Below are 17,154 nucleotides of genomic sequence, written 5' to 3' on the forward strand. Positions count from 1 at the left end.
CAGGGAAAATGGGATTAAAAACGGTTTTATCTTGATGCAAAAAGTTTTCCAAACTCACACACAGTGTTTTCATAATATGTAGTTTCCATTAACTTTTTAAAGTACCTCCCTATGCTGAACTAAAGCCAATTATCTGCAGTCAGGTAAGGCCCACAGAGAGAGCCAGCCAGCCAGCCAGCCAGCCACACCAAAGGATCCCAACTGTGCAGATTTAACTCCATTTATTTGCATGTCATTATCACTCAAAAAAGTATCAAAGGCCCTTTAAAAAATCTAGAATCTATAAGTGTCACAAATCCTGGGAAGTTGTTAATTGACCAAAACATAGAATCCAGTTATTTATAAGTTTGTGGCTTATTTTTTTTTCCAGCAAGGCTTAGATGGTCTCCTAAACTTCGCAGGGGGAAAGCTGGCCCATGTACCCTTCCTTGTTCTTGTGCTTAAAGCAATCCTAGATCTCAAACTAGAAGGCTAGGGGCTGGTATTGTGGCATAGTGGGTTAAGCCTCCTGCCAAACTGGTATCCCATGTGGGCAAGCGTTTGAGACCCAGCTGCTTCACTTCAGGTCCAGCTCCCTGCTAATGGCCTGAGAAGAGTAATGGAAGATGGCCTAAGTAACAGGGCCCCTGCCACTACATGAGAGACCAATAACTAACTGTAACTACAAGACTTAAAATTAGGTTTTGCTTATTTAATTACCATTTGTATATGAAAAACCTGTAATTTTTTGACAAGAATCTGATTTGTACAGATGACTGAAGGAACGGGCTGTGTTTATAAAGCTGTTTTGTAATTATAAAATGCTGTATAAATGATGAATAAGGATAGTAAAATAAGAAAACCATTCTTAAATCCATTTAACGAATTTCATTTTGCTAGATGATTCTTTTGCTTTCACACCTCAGTAGTAACACCTCTGGAAACTACAGACAAGAACAGGGGAAAAAACCTGCTATGTTTTATTTAGGCAGTCTTGGTCTGACCAGACTCTGTTTAATCCCATTCCAGCCAGATAGAATCATGTGAACTGTTTGGATTCACTTATAAAATGCTTCTTTTTTTGAGAATGACTTCTGATAAAATGAGTATGAATGTGAGGCACACAACTATGCTTTTAACGGTTTGCTTTAAGCTCACCAGTAACAGGAAACAGCAGCACATCTTTAGAGGGAAAGCAATCAATACATAATAGATAAAGTGGCTGTTATTAACTGCATAATAAGAGGTTAGTTTGAATGTGCTTACCATGTCATGCTTTCGGTTCAATGCTTTCTGAGGACTGAGCACAGGACTGGGTGGGGAGGGGGTTGTTTTGAGGGAAAGCAAGGGAAGGGAATCAATGTGTTTTGCAAGCTCTGGTTTCCTCTGGGTAAACTATCAGAGAAAACTACGTAGTCACTACAAGGAAAGCTGTGAAATAAACAACTCGGAAATTTCTTACAAATCCAGGTAGACATATACTAACACATACTGCTGATTGACTACATCTTTTAATTTCCCTAAACTCTAGCACAAATATAAGAAATCTAAAGCAAAAATCCTGCTTTGTGCAATAGATGTGTCTGAAAAAATTGGCTAGAAAAAGAAGTTTGCAAGTTGCAAGATGTCAAACACATCTGGACAACCTATAACTTAAAAAACCATTTCCTACTAATTTTTTTTCTTACAAATCAAAGAATGTTATTAAAAGTGATCTTCTTCAATTTCAGTTCACAATTGATCACACTGATAGGTCTAAGAGTCAAAGGGATCACACAAACAAGACTAGTGTCTGCCAATACTAACTGATAGAATTAAAAAGGGAGAGAATGATCCAACATGGGAAGCGGGATACACAGCAGACTGATAGAATGGCGGATGTCCTAAACAGCACTCTGACCTCAGAATCAGCCCTTAAGGCATTCGGATCTGGCCGAAGAGCCCATGAGAGTATTTTAGGCATGGAAAGCCAAGACACTCTGGCAAAAAACAAACAAACAAACAAACCTAAATGAAAGATCTCCACGAGTGAGATCCCAGTAGAAAGAACAGGCCATCAAAGAAGGAGGTACCTTTCTCTGAAGGGAGGAGAGAACTTCCACTTTGACTATGACCTTGTCCAATAAGATCGAAGTCAGTGAACTCAAGAGGCTTCCATAGCCTTGGAAACCCATGACAAGAGCCTAGGGAGATTTCTGACGCCATAAACAAGAGTGTCAAATTGTTAAGTCAACACCAGGAGTCACTGTGCACTTACTCCTCAAGTGGGATCTCTGTCCTTAATGTGTTGTCCAATGTGAATTAATGCTATAACTAGTATTGAAACAGTATTTTTACACTTTGTGTTTCTGTGTGGGTGCAAACTGATGAAATCTTTATTTAATATATACTAAATTGATCTTCTGTATATAAAGAAAATTGAAAATGAATCCTGATGTGAATGGAATGGGAGAGGGAGCAGGAAATGGGAGGGGTGTGAGTGGGAGGGAAGTTATGGGGGGGGGGGGGAAGCCATTGTAATCCATAAACTGTACTTTGGAAAATTATATTTACAAAATAAAAGTTCAAAAAAAAAGTGATCTTCTGCAATGGATGTTCTAGATGTGCAGGGTATATATCCTTAAAACAGGACTCATCACAGAACCAAGCATGTCTAGAACCGTGCCTTACTCTCAACCATCTCTGGCCCTGATTTCCTGTCTTCGGGTTCACTCCTAGTGGCTGGGATCTATGTTTCTTACTGACTCTGCAGATTTGGAATGCAATCTACTCCTAAACTATGGCATGGGCTTCAGTCATCCTCTTAAATGCTGACCAGGTCTTCTTTCCTCATTTTTTGGCTTTTGACATTTATCTGTTGGTAATGATGGGTCTACATAAATCTCTGGGCCAGCGATGCAAAGCCTGCATCTCATTTAAGTGGTGGTTTGAGTCCTGGTTGCTCCACTTAGATCCAGATCCCTACTAATGCCCCTGAGATAGCAGCAGAAGGTGGCCCAAGCACACTTGTTCCTGCCACTGTGTAGACCAAGATGGAGTTCCAGGCTCCTGGCTTCAGTCTACCCCAGTCCTTGTTATTGTGTCCATTTGAGGAATGAACCAACAGATGGAAGATCACACGTGTGTGCTCTCTCTCCCTCCCTCTCCCCTGAAACCCCCAACTCTGGCAATTCTGCCTTTCAAATAAATAAATCTTTCAAACAAAATAAATAAATAAATCCTGTCCTCTCAGACAGACTGAGCTGAATTCCCAATATACCTCCCTTTCTACTCTCCTATTCTCTGCCACTTCTGCTCAATTTATTTTTTTCTAAGCCTGGACTACTATGTACTTCATTTTCTATTTCAAAGTCAAAATTACTTGAACTTATTTCCAGAGGTTCTTCAGACTATCTGCAGAATTGGTAAAAAACAAAAATCAAAACCAGAGTGATGGCAAATCGCCAACATTCAGCACAGCAGTTCCCAGATGTGTGCTTCCAGGAACACCACCACCAGCATCACCTGGGAACATGACAGAAATGAAAATTTCTTAGCCACCCAGGACCAACTGAATCAAAAACTCCTGAGAGTAGGCCCAGCACTCTGTATTTTCATAAGTCTTCCAGGTGACTTTCATATGACTAAAGCTTAGGAACACCGGTCTGGAAGACAAGGTGCCTAACAAACATTTACATAAAATGAGAACATCTCCTGAAGAAGAATTCAGTCAACATCACAGACACAGAATGGATAGGATATCCTGCATAATGAAAACAGCAATTGCAAAACCATAGGTATAATTTTTACTTTAAAAATTCAAAATATATTTGCATATAAAAAGTCTAGGAAGTTGTATGCCAAATTGTTGCTAGTGGTTAATTTTGGGGGAATTCATTTAACTTTTCCTTAGTAAAAACTAGTATTTTTAAATTGATAAGCACATATTATTTTATAATTTAAAAAAAATGGTTAATCCATGCACCTTCCACTGTTCTCTGGCAAAACTCAGAGTTAAGAATTAACTCAGTCCTCAGGAGACTTTAGTGTCTGGACTAATCAAGCTTTGTGATGCTTTAGGGAATTCTAGAGGAAGTGATGCAGAGACAGTGTTTGGTCCTCCAAGACTCAATCAATCAGTGCTTCTCTGTAAAGCCACTGTGCCAGGAAATGACAGGTCATGAAGCCTGAGAGACCCAGCCCTTCTTAAGTAGGCCAGCTCACAAGGAGGAGAGGGTTCTGCAGGAAAACAGGAGACCATAAACTTAAGGATTTTCTTGGAAGACACCAAGTTATTTCTGGGAAAATTTTGTTACAGAATTTATGTAATTCAGTGGCCCATTTTTCACCTGCTTTCCCGAACTGGCAGTCATCCTGCAGTTATGTTCATTCATCCTTCTTCAAGCTGACTTCAACAATATACAGAATACTCATGAGGTAAACTAAGTTGGGACTTGAAAATAAAACAGGTTAGTGGCAAATGGTCCAGGGCAAGAAAAAGGGTAAAACAGAGGTGTATATATAGAGTCCTACCCAAGAGTCAAGTCAGGTTCCCAAAAATAAGCTTTGGCTTATCATGCTTCATCAGAAAACCCTGAGACGTTAATGGATTCTTCTCTTGGGACCACCCAATTCTTTCAGTTCTGGCAAGTTTCCTATTAGAAGTACTACATGCATTCATAAAGGATTCTAAAGCTCTTTATCTGTGTGACCATCATACTCAAGGGCCACTCTGTGTGACCTATCACACCCTTCTCCCCTTCACTGCACTACTAACTACAGTCACATAAGTGTGGCACAAACAGAAAATATAATTGTCCCCCTCAGCAAAGCAGTTTCCCTAAAGATAGAGTAATTGGGTTAAGACAGCTTTCAATAACCTTTAATAATTAACTAGTTCATCTTCATTAAAGGAACAACTACTTATACCTGGTCTCTGCCTCCACTGAAATAGGCTGCTTTAAATTTTCCTATCTATGGGAATAGCATCAGGGTGTAATAGGTTGAGCTGCCACCTGCCATGCTGGCATCCCATAGGCGCTAGCTTGAAACCCAACTGCTCCACTTCCCATCTAGTTCCCTGCTAATGCACCTGGGAAAGCAATAGAAGATTGCCCCTGCACCCATGTGGGAGACCCAAAGAAACTCTGGGCTTCTGGCTTGGCACAGCCCTGGCTGCTGAAGCCACCTGGGGAGTGAACTAGCAGATGGAAGATCTCTCTCCCTCCATCTATCCCTCTTTAAAAAAATTTCCCTATCAAAATACTGTCTACCTCTGGATCCCTCCCAAACTACATTAGAAGACAAGACACCAACAATGCCCCAGTACTTGCAATGCTGTAAGTAATTTATGTTATAGACTGGTGACTGCAGCCGCCTGCTAAAGAGACTGTCACCATGGCTCTGCTTCATATGGTATTTCAACTTAGAAAACTGAGGAACAATGGAATTATATGGTAGAAAGGAAATGCAACTGTGTTAGGTTTACAGCATTACATAAAAGAGTATAAGCACTGGAGTCAGAGTTTGAATCCCACTACCTCTACATTATATTAGATTTGGAACAAATGATTCTAACTTTCTAAGCCTCAGCATCATTATCAATAAAATAGGAATAATAAGCTGCTTTACAGGGTTGGTGCAGCAATCAAAAGTTAAAAGGAAGGAACAGGAATAATGGGAACAGAGCTTCAGTTTGTTCCTAGAGATGTATGATGGTAGTGGTTCCACAACAGTTGGATGTACTTAATGCTACTGTACTGTATGCTGACAATGGTTAAGATTTTAATGTATGTATTTTATTACAATTATGTAAGGCATCCTAGTACATTTCCCAGCTCTTAGGATATACTCAAGAAATCTAATCCAATTCCCCTTATAAAGAACTTGAAAAAAGAAAAAAGGGAAAAAAGGAGGCACATAAAGTAAAATGCAATCATGTTCCTTTCCCTATTTAATTCTGAGAAGCTTTGAGTTTCAGGGAGAGCCAGCTGGCCCTGATACCAGGTAGTGCCACAATAAGCGTCTGGGTAGGAAGAACAGAATCTGTGTTAGTCATAATCTCTCGAGCAAGTTGAAAGTTCTCAGTCCACCCCCACTCTGTATGGTGTCTCCCAGAATATCAACCCTCTAGTCCTCAACAAATTGCAAGAAAAAAAAAGAAAAGAAAAAAAAAAAAGAAAAGAAAAAAAGAAAAAAGAAAGAAAAAAAAAAATCCTGAATGTTTAAATCATTTCCCAGGCCAGCGCCTGCGGCGCCAGCACCCTGGGTTCTAGTCCAGGTTGGGGCACCGGATTCTGTTCTGGTTGCTCTTCTTCCAGTCCAGCTCTCTGCTGTGGTCCAGGAAGGCAGTGGAGGATGGCCCAAGTCCTTGGGCCCTGCACCCAAGGGCATGGGAGACCAGGAGGAAGCACCTGGCTCCTGGCTTCGGATCGGTGCAGCACACCAGCTATGGCAGCCAGTTCACTTTGGGGAGTGAACCAACGGAAGGAAGACCTTTCTATCTCTCTCACTGTCTAACTCTGCCTGTCAAAAAAAAAAAAAATCATTTCCCAGACTAGACTCCAGGACACGAGGACAAAAGCATTTTCAGTGGCAGTTGTCCTGTAAGTGGGGGAGAAATAAGATGCTAGTACTGAATACTGACTGAATGGGGCTGGATCCTGTTCCAGTCCTCAGCATTAAGCTGATCAGTATCTAAGATGCCTTTGGCTGGGTTTAATGGACAGAAAGGACAGAAGTCTCAAAGGTCCAGTAAAGGAAGATTAAAAATGCACATCTCGGCAGTTCAGGGAAAACAGTTAATGATCATGCATTGTAAGTCATAAAATAAAGGGAAAAAAATAGATGACTTATCTCCGGCATATTAGAACATAGATTTTGATGGGCAAGCTTAATTAGATCTTATTTCAGTGTTCAGAAACAAGATCATTAACAACCTTTACACATAGCTGAAGCAGAACAAAATTCTTATGACACCAACATTCATCAATTCCAAAATACTTACTTTAGGGTCTGAGCTCTTGAACTTTAACCTTTCCACCAACTCTATCATAGCCGCCTTCAATCCGCCTGAGTCTTTGCTCTAGAAGAAAGGAAAATCAGGGGTCAACAGACAACATTTTGATGCTCTCTCAAATACAGCATTTCTGAAGCCAGTGATATAGAAAGACATTTTTTCTTTGTATCAGTCAAGAGAACTGGATGGCTAAGTAGAGCTATACTGCCTCTCCTCCTTTCTCTATGGACAAAGAAGGTGAGGCTATACATTGCCTAGTGATCTGAGAGAACTACTGGAATGAAAACTAAATGCAATTAATACAGGCTGATTCACTGCTTCATTTCAAGTTCAACTGTGCTGGTGTTTATTAAGAGCTGAGGCTTTGCAAAAGAGATTTTCATCTTTTGGCTGAGTGATTTCTTTTTATTTTGAACCCTTATGTGTCAGATACAAAAGTATACAATATTAAATATTCTTACATAACTTAAAGAAAATAACATAAGTTGTAATTGGAAACACAGTTACACAATAAGTGCACTTTTTTTTTTTTTTAAAGAGCCCAGACTTCTTGAAGCAGCTATACAAAGTATCAAATTTGAGGTCTGCCATTAAGTAGCTGACTGATCTAAGGCAAATTACTGAACTTTTCAAAACCTTCTTTTTTCTTCTACAAAATAAAGATTATTAATGAACAGAAATATTTTGAAATAGGCTTAATTGAAAAAGCATTTTTGGTGCATAGTGTTCAAAAATGTCACCTGCTATTATCGTCATCATTATTGCAATATAACACTGCACAATCCAGAAATTACAGAAATGTAATATAAGCTTCCAAATGCAAGCCCTATAAGCAATTTTAAGTTTTCTACTAGCCACAAGAAGTGAAATTAATTTTAATAATTTTACTTATATCATTATATTCAAAATATGACCACCGCGATATGTAGTGTTAGCATGAGAATATTTTAAAGATTTATTTATTTGAAAGGCAGAGTTACAGAGAGGCAAAGGCAGAGGCAGATACAGAAGCAGAGGGAGAGGGAAAGAGAAAGAGAGAAAGAAAGAGAGGTCTCCCATTGCTGGTTCACTCCCCAGATGGCTGCAGCGGCTAGGACTGCGCTGATCCCAAAGCCAGGAGCCTGGAGCTTCTTCCGGGTCTCCCACGGGGGTGTAGAGGCCCAAGGACTTGGGCCATTTTCTACTGCTTTCCCAGGCCATAGCAGAGAGCTGGATCAGAAGTAGAGCAGCCAGGACTCAAACCGGCACCCATATGGAATGCCAGCATCACAGGCAGCGGCTTTACCCACTACGCCACACTGCCTGCCCCCAAGATGAGTTTTTTAAATACAGGCTTTCTCATACTAAATCTCTGAAATCTAATGGGGGATTATGTGTTTTGTTTTGTTTACATTTTTACAGTCCATTTTAATTTGGACTAGCCACATTTCATGCCCTTCCAAAGCCACATGGCTTAGTTACTACTGTGCTGGTCAGCACAGATTTAGGGCACAGACTCTGGAACCCTCTGCCTAAATTAAAATCCCAACTCTACCATAAGTTCTATGACCTTAGGCAAGATTATCTGACCCCTCTGTGGCTCAATTTCTTTATTTGGAAAATGCAGCTAATAACAGTAGTACCCATTTCAGAGGGTTGTGAGTTTGTTTATATTTATATTATATTATATATATATATATATATATATATATATATATCTCAAAGTGCTTAGAACTGGGCCTGGTATATAGTAACCACAAGTATGAAACAGTTTTAGTATCATTATTCTCTATCTTCCTCATTATGTTAAATTAAGAATTGCATCTTTTATATCTGTGTCCCATATGTCCAGAATCAAGAAGGTGCTGCATAAAGTCTACTGAACAAATTAACAAGCACACAATCGTTCAGCTATGAAAGCCCTATATGAGAGGCAGGCGCTTTTGGTGCAGCGGGTTAAAGCTGCAGCCTGCAGCGCCCGCATTCCATGTGGGTGCTGGTTTGAGTCCTGGCTGCTCCACTTCCTATCCAGCTCTCTGCTATCGCCTGGGAAAACAGTAGAAGATGGCCCAAGTCCTTGGGCCCCTGCACCCGCGTGAGAGACCTGGAAGAAGCACCTGGCTCCTGGCTTCAGATCAGCGCAGCTCCGGCTATTGTGGCTATCTGGGGATAGCTTCCAACCAGCGGATGGAAGACCTCTCTGTCTCTCTCTGGTTCTACCTCTCTCTGTAACTCTGTCTTTCAAATAAATAAAATAAATCCTTTAAAAAAAGCCTTATGAATAAATGAACATATCCTCTTAATATATATAAATGTCCTAAATAATACATGTGTGTATTATAATCTAAAATGAAAAGAATTATTTTCTTATTTCAACAACTCATGGGATAAGACCACTCATTTTACCACTGAGGAAATAGAAGAATAAAGAACTAAAAGACTGTTGCTTTCATGGAGGAAACAATAACAAAGTACAATTTTAAAAAAAAGTGCAAGAATAAACAAACATTTTACAAATAACTCTTACTCAAAATTTCTCTCATTATCAGTGACATTTTCCAAATGTGTAGGACTAATTTCAATTCCCCCAAACAGAAAATTCTTAGTAAGACCCCACAGCTCACAACTGGGAAAAGGAATCTAGAAGAAACACATACCAGGAAGTGGATGAGACATGAAGTGCCTAAAAAGGGTTAAGCTGCCAAACACAATCCTGCTTTTATAGGATGGACAGACAATAAAGCCTGTCTAGTGATATCATTCCTTTAACCTGTTTCTCATTGGTCAAACAAGCAGGTCACTTGTCCCTGGAAAGCTTTCTCTCCCCATATCTCAGCTGCCAGAGTCCATGTTAAGCTCTTCAGCAAGAGCTCTGATGTATTATGACTTTTCCTCTGACTCTAGAGAACAAAAAGGAATGCACCAGATTGTGCCTTCAAACCTTCAGAAAAGGAACAAAAAGACGAAGGAATCCCTAAAAAGCAGACAGCCTGTTTGCAGGCAGATGTGTCTTGTGTGGAAAGATAAGGGAACCCTTAGCCTTCTTTCATAAAAGTGCAGTGTGTCAGCAGAATTTTTCCTGCTTTTCACAACGCATCAGCAGCATTGCCTAACCCAGGGGAGAAAGAGGCACATGAAAAGGGCCTCCTGTCAGGAAATTCACCCATTCCACCTCCCCAGGCCACTCTCTGCGAATTATTGTCAAAGATTAATTGCGCTCATGTTGAGCTTGCTATACTCAGCCTCTAAGTGAGAGGTGAAGAAAACACTCCCCAACCGCCTTTTTTACAACTCATAAAATAAGTACTTGGTCAGAAGGGAGAGACTCCTCTGGGCAGACCTGACCCTGACAGCTGCATAGCTGGGGCAAGAGTCCAAATAGAGGATGGTAGCCTCCAATCTACCCCATTCCACCCAAGTTTTTCCTAAACCCTGGTCCCTCCCTGAATCCCAAGTGGCCTTGTGCACAGGTGTTCCAACTATGTGGCTGAACTCAGAATATCCTTCCGAAAGAGTTGCCCCTTGACCATACCTAGGATCTAGGGATATATATAATAGGGGTTGGGTCCAATGGTCTGATCTACCTTTGTGTGCACGGATTCAGTAAGAAGTTCTATATGCCTGAGGGTAAGAGTCAGGTATTCTGTCAGGTAATTTTTTGGTCCTAGGTACTTAGAGTGGTGTAGAAGCAGATGGGTAATATCAAAGGTGGGACCTTCAAAAACATGGAGCAAGGGCAGGGACACAGGTATATCAGGGTCTAAGGATGGTATCTGAGTATCCTCAAACTATAGGAAAGTATCGTGTTTCTCTTAATTATCTGTTTGCTGCAGGAAGTCACTAGTAAAGGTAAGCAGCAGGCCTACTGGTTCAGATGCTTGCAACCCACATTAAAGTGCCTGGGTTCAATTCCTACCTCCCGTTCCTGAGTCCACCTTCCTGCTCAGACAGACCCTAGGAGGCAGCAGTGATGCTTCAAGTAATTTAGTTTCTGTCACACACATCGGAGACCAGAATTGAGTTCCCAGGTCCTGGCTTTAGCCCTGGCCATTGACAGTATCTAGGGAGTGAACCAGTAGAAGGGAGCTCACTGTCTCTGTTTCTCATATAAGTAAACAAAAATAAAAACAAAAATGGCAACCAGCACAGGAGATCATACCCTTGTAGGCCTCCCTAACTGACAGAACAGAACAACTACTACTGAAATCTGTGTTCTAACTAAGAAGTGGACCAGGATTGCAACAAAAAGAAGACTAATTCTAACCCTGTGGACTTTGGTTCCATAAATGACCAGATTCTATGTTAATCCTTGCACTGTGACTAGCGAAAAAGCAAGATTTTCCATTGCCACCCCACCTAACGCATTCCAAGAACACAGCAGTTTATTGTGAGCATGGCTTACTTATGTGCTTCTTCCCTCCCCCAAGAGATCACAGAAGAAAAAGACAAGGTGGGTGTTGTGGCACAGGAGGTTAAGCTGCTGCTTGGTAAGCCGACATCCTGTATCACAGTGCCTTGGATCAAGTCCTGGCAATTCAGATTCCCATCCAGTTTTCTGCTAATGTACACCCTGGGAGGCAGCAGATGAACACTCATGTACTTTGGTCCCTGTCACCAATATGGCAGACTTGGACAGAGTTCCTGGATCCTGGTTTGGGCCTGGCCCAGCTCTGGCTATTGCAGGTATTGGGAGTGGTGGGGTGAATCAGAGGATGGAAGATTTCTCTCCCTCTTTGTTTTTCAAATAAATTAATAAAACAAATGCAATATTGTGACACCTACCCCTCAAAATTCTATCAATTTGGAGGTGTGATATGCTTCACAAAAGCCAGCTCCTAGAGATGAGCCATATTAAAATGAAAGAAAGGACAAAATGCCACACACTGAAGATTTCTTTACTCTCCAAGACTCTTCCATATGCTCTCCTTTGGCACTTCATGGTAAAACCAAAAAAGTAGTGTATTTTCACTTTATATCTGAGAAAAAAATGGCTAATGAAAATCAAATGAGAGTTCAAATATCACAAAGCTGATACTTGCACTGGCTTCACAGTAACTAAGGGGTAAGATGTAGTGCATTCTTACAATTCAACAGAGAAAAATAGCTTCATGGAAGTTAAAAGATGTCACCAAAAATCACAGACCTAGTAGGTGGCAAAACCAGGATCAGAAAGATCCAAATGAAAAAGATTTATAGCATATACAAGGGAAGAGACTGGTGTGAAGAATATATGAAAAAACACACAACAAATTCCTACAAGTCAGTAAGAGAAAGCCAATTATATATAAGCCCAAAAGAAATCCCAATGAAATACATGAACACAACAGACATGAGAAATGGCTAATAAATATATCACAAAAGATACAAATGATGTTCAAACTTATTTGTAATTAAGTATTATTTCTGAGCCATCAGACTGAAAAAAATTAATTTGATAATAGCAAATGTTAAGGGGCTTTGTGAAACTAGGGACTTCCATATGTTGCTGATGAAGTATAAAATGAAAATGCTGCTCTGAAATCAGATGCCTAGCAAGTCCACTTCTCATTTCCCCTTGAAATGCTAGCACATGTGTCAAGGAGGCATGCACAAAAATATTTATTACAGCATTGTTTTTAACACTGAAAAACTGTAAACACCCTAAGTATTCATCAACAGTGGGTGGCTAAATAAACTCCAGAATTAAGCTTCAAATAGGACATAGCAAATGAAAAGATGTGAAGTAGGGACAGACTTCTAATGCAGTGGCTAGGCTGCTGCTTGGAACAACTGCATCCCATTGGACTACCTGGTTTGAATTCTACCTCCTTCCCTTCCAGTTCAGCCTTCTGCAGGTACACATCCTGGGAGGCAGCAGATGATGGCTGAAGTACTTGGATCCATGCCACCAACGTGAGAGACCCAGACTGAGTTCTGTGATTCTGGCTTCAGTCTAGCACACCCACTTCTGTTGCAGGCATTTGGGGAGTGAACCAATGGATAGGAGAATTTTCTCTGTGTCACTCTGTCTTTAAAGTAATATGAAAATAAGTGAAAATTGTAAATAAAGAATGAAGCAGGTCTGTATGTACTTGGATAAGCAAGATATACTGTTGAATTCTAAAAAACAACTTGCAAATGGCACACAGAAGTTTGAAAAATAACCTAAGACATTTTCTACAGCTGATATGTATGTATGTAAAAGACTAGAAAATAAATTGTTGTGGGACTTAAAATAACAGTAGTAGGAGGGGTTTGGACTTACTTAAATGTATTCCTGTGATCTTCATAATAAAGATTTCATATACAAAAAAAAATTAAAAGGGGGAAAGAGAGAGGAGAGGAAGGGAGAAAGTGAAGAAGGAGGACCCAGGATTCATCCTTCAAATGCCTGCCCCCCCCCCTTTTTTTTTTGCCAAAATGAAAATACAGGGGAGTATTCCTGTCACACTTCAAAGAAATGAGCCAGCAGGTATAGAGGCAAGGTTTCTTCACTTGGTGTTCAGGCCTGGATTTCAGAGGATGTAAAAGCCCCAAAATCATACAAAATCTGGGCTATCCATGCACTTTTCTAGGCAAATGAACATCAGCTTTCCTCAGATTTCAGAAAAATTTAACTTTTCAAATACATAGAGCATTATGCAAAGAGAAAAGAGACCCAGGCTCTACTGCTAGTTCTGCTACGTGAGCTTGGGAAAGTCATTTTATATCTTTGGGTTTCTGTTTCTCCATCTTGTAAATGAGGAAAGTAGACCAGATCAGAAGGTACAAATTTGGAGTCTACAGCCCACAGAACTATTTTCTTTGGCTTTGGAATGTTATCCCACGTTCATACTGGGAATTTTAATTTGCTGCCAACATTTAAATATTAAGAAATAAGACATACAATAAAGATTTCTAGCTTCTTTGGAAATCCAACAGGCATACCTACTGATCACATTTCCACATGGCAGAAGTTGGCTGAAGTGAAGTGACAGCTATCTGCTTTTGGCAAAGCAAGCTCTCCCTGGTTTGCCATAGCTAACTTGGTTCGTTTCTCTCATTTATGTTACCTTTCTGGACTCTGTAGTCATCTGAAGTTGCTACTACTGGAAGCAGCTCTTTCTTAAAAGTGTTCACAGCAGGTGTTTGGTACAGTGATTAAGATGCCATTCGGGATACCTGGGTTCAAATCCAGGCTCCATTTCCCGTGTTCTAGCTTCCTGCTAATGTGTACCTTTGGAGGCAGCAGGTGAAGGCACAAATACTTGGGATCCTGCTACCCATGCCAGAGCCTGGATTAAGTTCTAGGTTCCTGGCTTTGACATGGCCCAGTCCTGGCTATTGTTGGCAGGTGTTCAGTGAACTGGGGGATGGAAGATCTCTGTCTCCATCTCTGTTTCTGTCTACCTGCCTTCCAGATAAATAAAGAAAAGGGTTTTCTATTTCTTTTTTTTTTTTTTTTTTTTTTTTTTTGACAGGCAGAGTGGACAGTGAGAGAGAGAGACAGAGAGAAAGGTCTTCCTTTTGCCGTTGGTTCACCCTCCAATGGCCGCCGCGGCCGGCGCGCTGCGGCCGGCGCACCGCGCTGATCCGATGGCAGGAGCCAGGAGCCAGGTGCTTTTCCTGGTCTCCCATGGGGTGCAGGGCCCAAGCACCTGGGCCATCCTCCACTGCACTCCCGGGCCACAGCAGAGGGCTGGCCTGGAAGAGGGGCAACCGGGACAGAATCCGGCGCCCCGACCGGGACTAGAACCCGGTGTGCCGGCGCCACTAGGCGGAGGATTAGCCTAGTGAGCCGCGGCGCCGGCCAGGGTTTTCTATTTCTAAGATTCCTTGTTTTTGAACAACAAGAACACTTGTATTCCTTTCTTTAAAGCAGTATAGAATACCTGATATACATAAATCCTTTCATCTACCCTAAAACACAGAAATAATAGAGTTCATTGTAATGTAAACACCCTTTAAAAATGGTCTAGGAGCTGAAACATGAAATGCAGTAGTTAAAAGTGACATCAGAACAGGAGGAAGTGTTTCTTGAGAATCAGTCTCTGCACCTTTATGAGAGTCAGTCTAGCTTAATGGTAAAAATCAGCTGGGCACCAGAAGTAATTTGTCAGCAGCAATGCAAATATCCTACACTGGTTCCTAAGTTCTGAAATTTGTATTACAAAAATCAGAAGACACTGAGTTGGAGAAGAAAAATGCATGTCCATTTGAGGTAGGGTGAGTTTTTCCTCCCATCCCACTGGCCTTGTGTTGATATCATATTTAAAAAATACATGTCAATCCAACTTTTTGTCATTTTTACAAAAATATTTTGTTTGGAAGTAAGAGTAGAAGAGAATCCAAAGAAGAAATGTAGAAGTCCTCCTAAGGAATTAAATCAGAAGCAAAGTTTTGTCAAAAGGAAACAAAAATAAATTTTAATATCACCATTCCATGAATGAAAATTCTTTACCATCTTCTTTTATTTATTTATTTATTTTTTTGACAAGCAGAGTGGACAGTGAGAGAGAGAGACAGAGAAAAAGGTCTTCCTTTGCTGTTGGTTCACCCTCCAATGGCCACTATGGCCAGCGCGCTGTGGCCAGCGCACTGCGCTGATCCGATGGCAGGAGCCACGTACTTATCCTGGTCTCCCATGGGGTGCAGGGCCCAAGCACTTGGGCCATCCTCCACTGCACTCCCTGGCCACAGCAGAGAGCTGGCCTGGAAGAGGGGCAACCGGGACTGAATCCGGCGCCCCGACTGGGACTAGAACCCGGTGTGCCGGAACCGCTAGGTGGAGGATTAGCCTATTGAGCTGCGGCGCCGGCCACCATCTTCTTTATATTACTTCATTCTCCAAACAATGAGCCCAATCCTACACTGGGCAACCAACCACCTTTAATTGCTCAGACCAAAAATCATTCTTGGGCCTGAAAGAATCCATCAACATGTTTTTTTCAGAGCTCACACTAAGCAACATGCCATATTTAACTATTCTTCACCATCTCCACTCTCCTAGCATAGTATAAGCAGCAATACTGCTCCCATTCTTGCTACCCCACAGTCTGTTCTCCACAAGGGAACTAGAGTGAAGTTTCAAGAATCACAATCGTTTCAATGCTTAAAGTCTATGGCCACTCAGAATAAAATCTAAAATCCTGATCATGACCTACTTAGTAATATGACCATGTCTACTACAATTTTTCCCTACCCTGTTCTGATTCATTATACTCCAACCATTCTTTTTTTTTTAAAAAAAGATTTTATTTATTTATTTGAGAGGTAGAGTTATAGACAGTGAGAGGGAAAGACACAGAGAAAGGTCTTCCGTCCATTGGTTCATTCCCTAAATGGCCACAACAGCTGGAGCTGTGCCAGTCCAAAGCCAGGGGCCAGGTGCTTCTTCCTGGTCTCCCTTATGGGTGCAGGGGCCCAAAGACTTGGGCCATCTTCTACTGCTTTTCCAGGCCACAGCAGAGAGCTGGACTGGAAGAGGAGCATCCAGGACTAGAACCGGTGCCCATATGGGATACCTGTGCCGCAGGCAGAGGATTAACCTACTGGCCATGGTACCAGCCCCTACTCCAGCCATTCTTTTTATCCTCTCAACAAGCTTGTTCCACCTTGAGGTGTTCATACTTGGTGTTTGCTCAGTTGAGCCATTATACCCCCAGAATCTTTCATCACTGATTTTAATGATACCCTGGTCACAACCTCAAGAAAGTCCTTCTCAGATCCTTAAAAAGCTTCCCTTTCATTCCCTCATCCCAATTACTACCTATTCCCTTCCTCAGATCATTATTCATAGCACTTACTATTTGAAATACTATTATTTAATTTGCTCATTGTTTTTGTTCACAAAATATAAATTCCATGATACCAGATTATTCTTTATTTTTTTTCTAAAGACTTATTTATTTGAAAGGCAGAGTTACAAAGACATAGAGAGAGATGGAAAAAGTTCTTCCATCCACTGGTTCATTCCCCAAATGGCCACAATGGCTGGGGATGGGTTAGGCCGCAGCCAGGAGCCTGAAATTCCATCTGGGTCTCCCACATGAGTGACAGTGGCCATCTTCTGATGCTTTCTCATGCACATCAGCAGGGAGCTGGATCAGAAGGGGAGCAGCCTGGACTCAAAGCAATGTTCATATGGGATGCCAGCATTGCAGGCAGCAACTTAACCTGCTATGCCACAACATGGGCCCGATGATATTGAACTGATCACTGCTGGGTTCCCTACTGCAAAC

At 41.3% G+C, this 17,154-nt stretch overlaps 1 protein-coding gene across 4 annotated transcripts in view; it reads right to left on the reverse strand.

Moving 5' to 3' along the window:
• TRIM44 (TRIM family member 44) overlaps positions 1-17,154 on the reverse strand; it is a 118,756-nt gene that overhangs the window by 89,229 nt on the left and 12,373 nt on the right. For all 4 annotated transcript variants that reach the window (XM_051852319.3, XM_051852309.3, XM_089309660.1 and 1 more), the window contains exon 2: positions 6,965-7,042. In XM_051852319.3, the coding sequence (XP_051708279.1) occupies positions 6,965-7,042 (78 nt within the window). The remainder of the gene's footprint in view (positions 1-6,964; positions 7,043-17,154) is intronic.

Source organism: Oryctolagus cuniculus, chromosome 1, assembly GCF_051225735.1.
Source record: "Oryctolagus cuniculus isolate XC-2025 breed Fujian yellow rabbit chromosome 1, ASM5122573v1, whole genome shotgun sequence".
NCBI classification, from domain to species: domain Eukaryota; kingdom Metazoa; phylum Chordata; class Mammalia; order Lagomorpha; family Leporidae; genus Oryctolagus; species Oryctolagus cuniculus.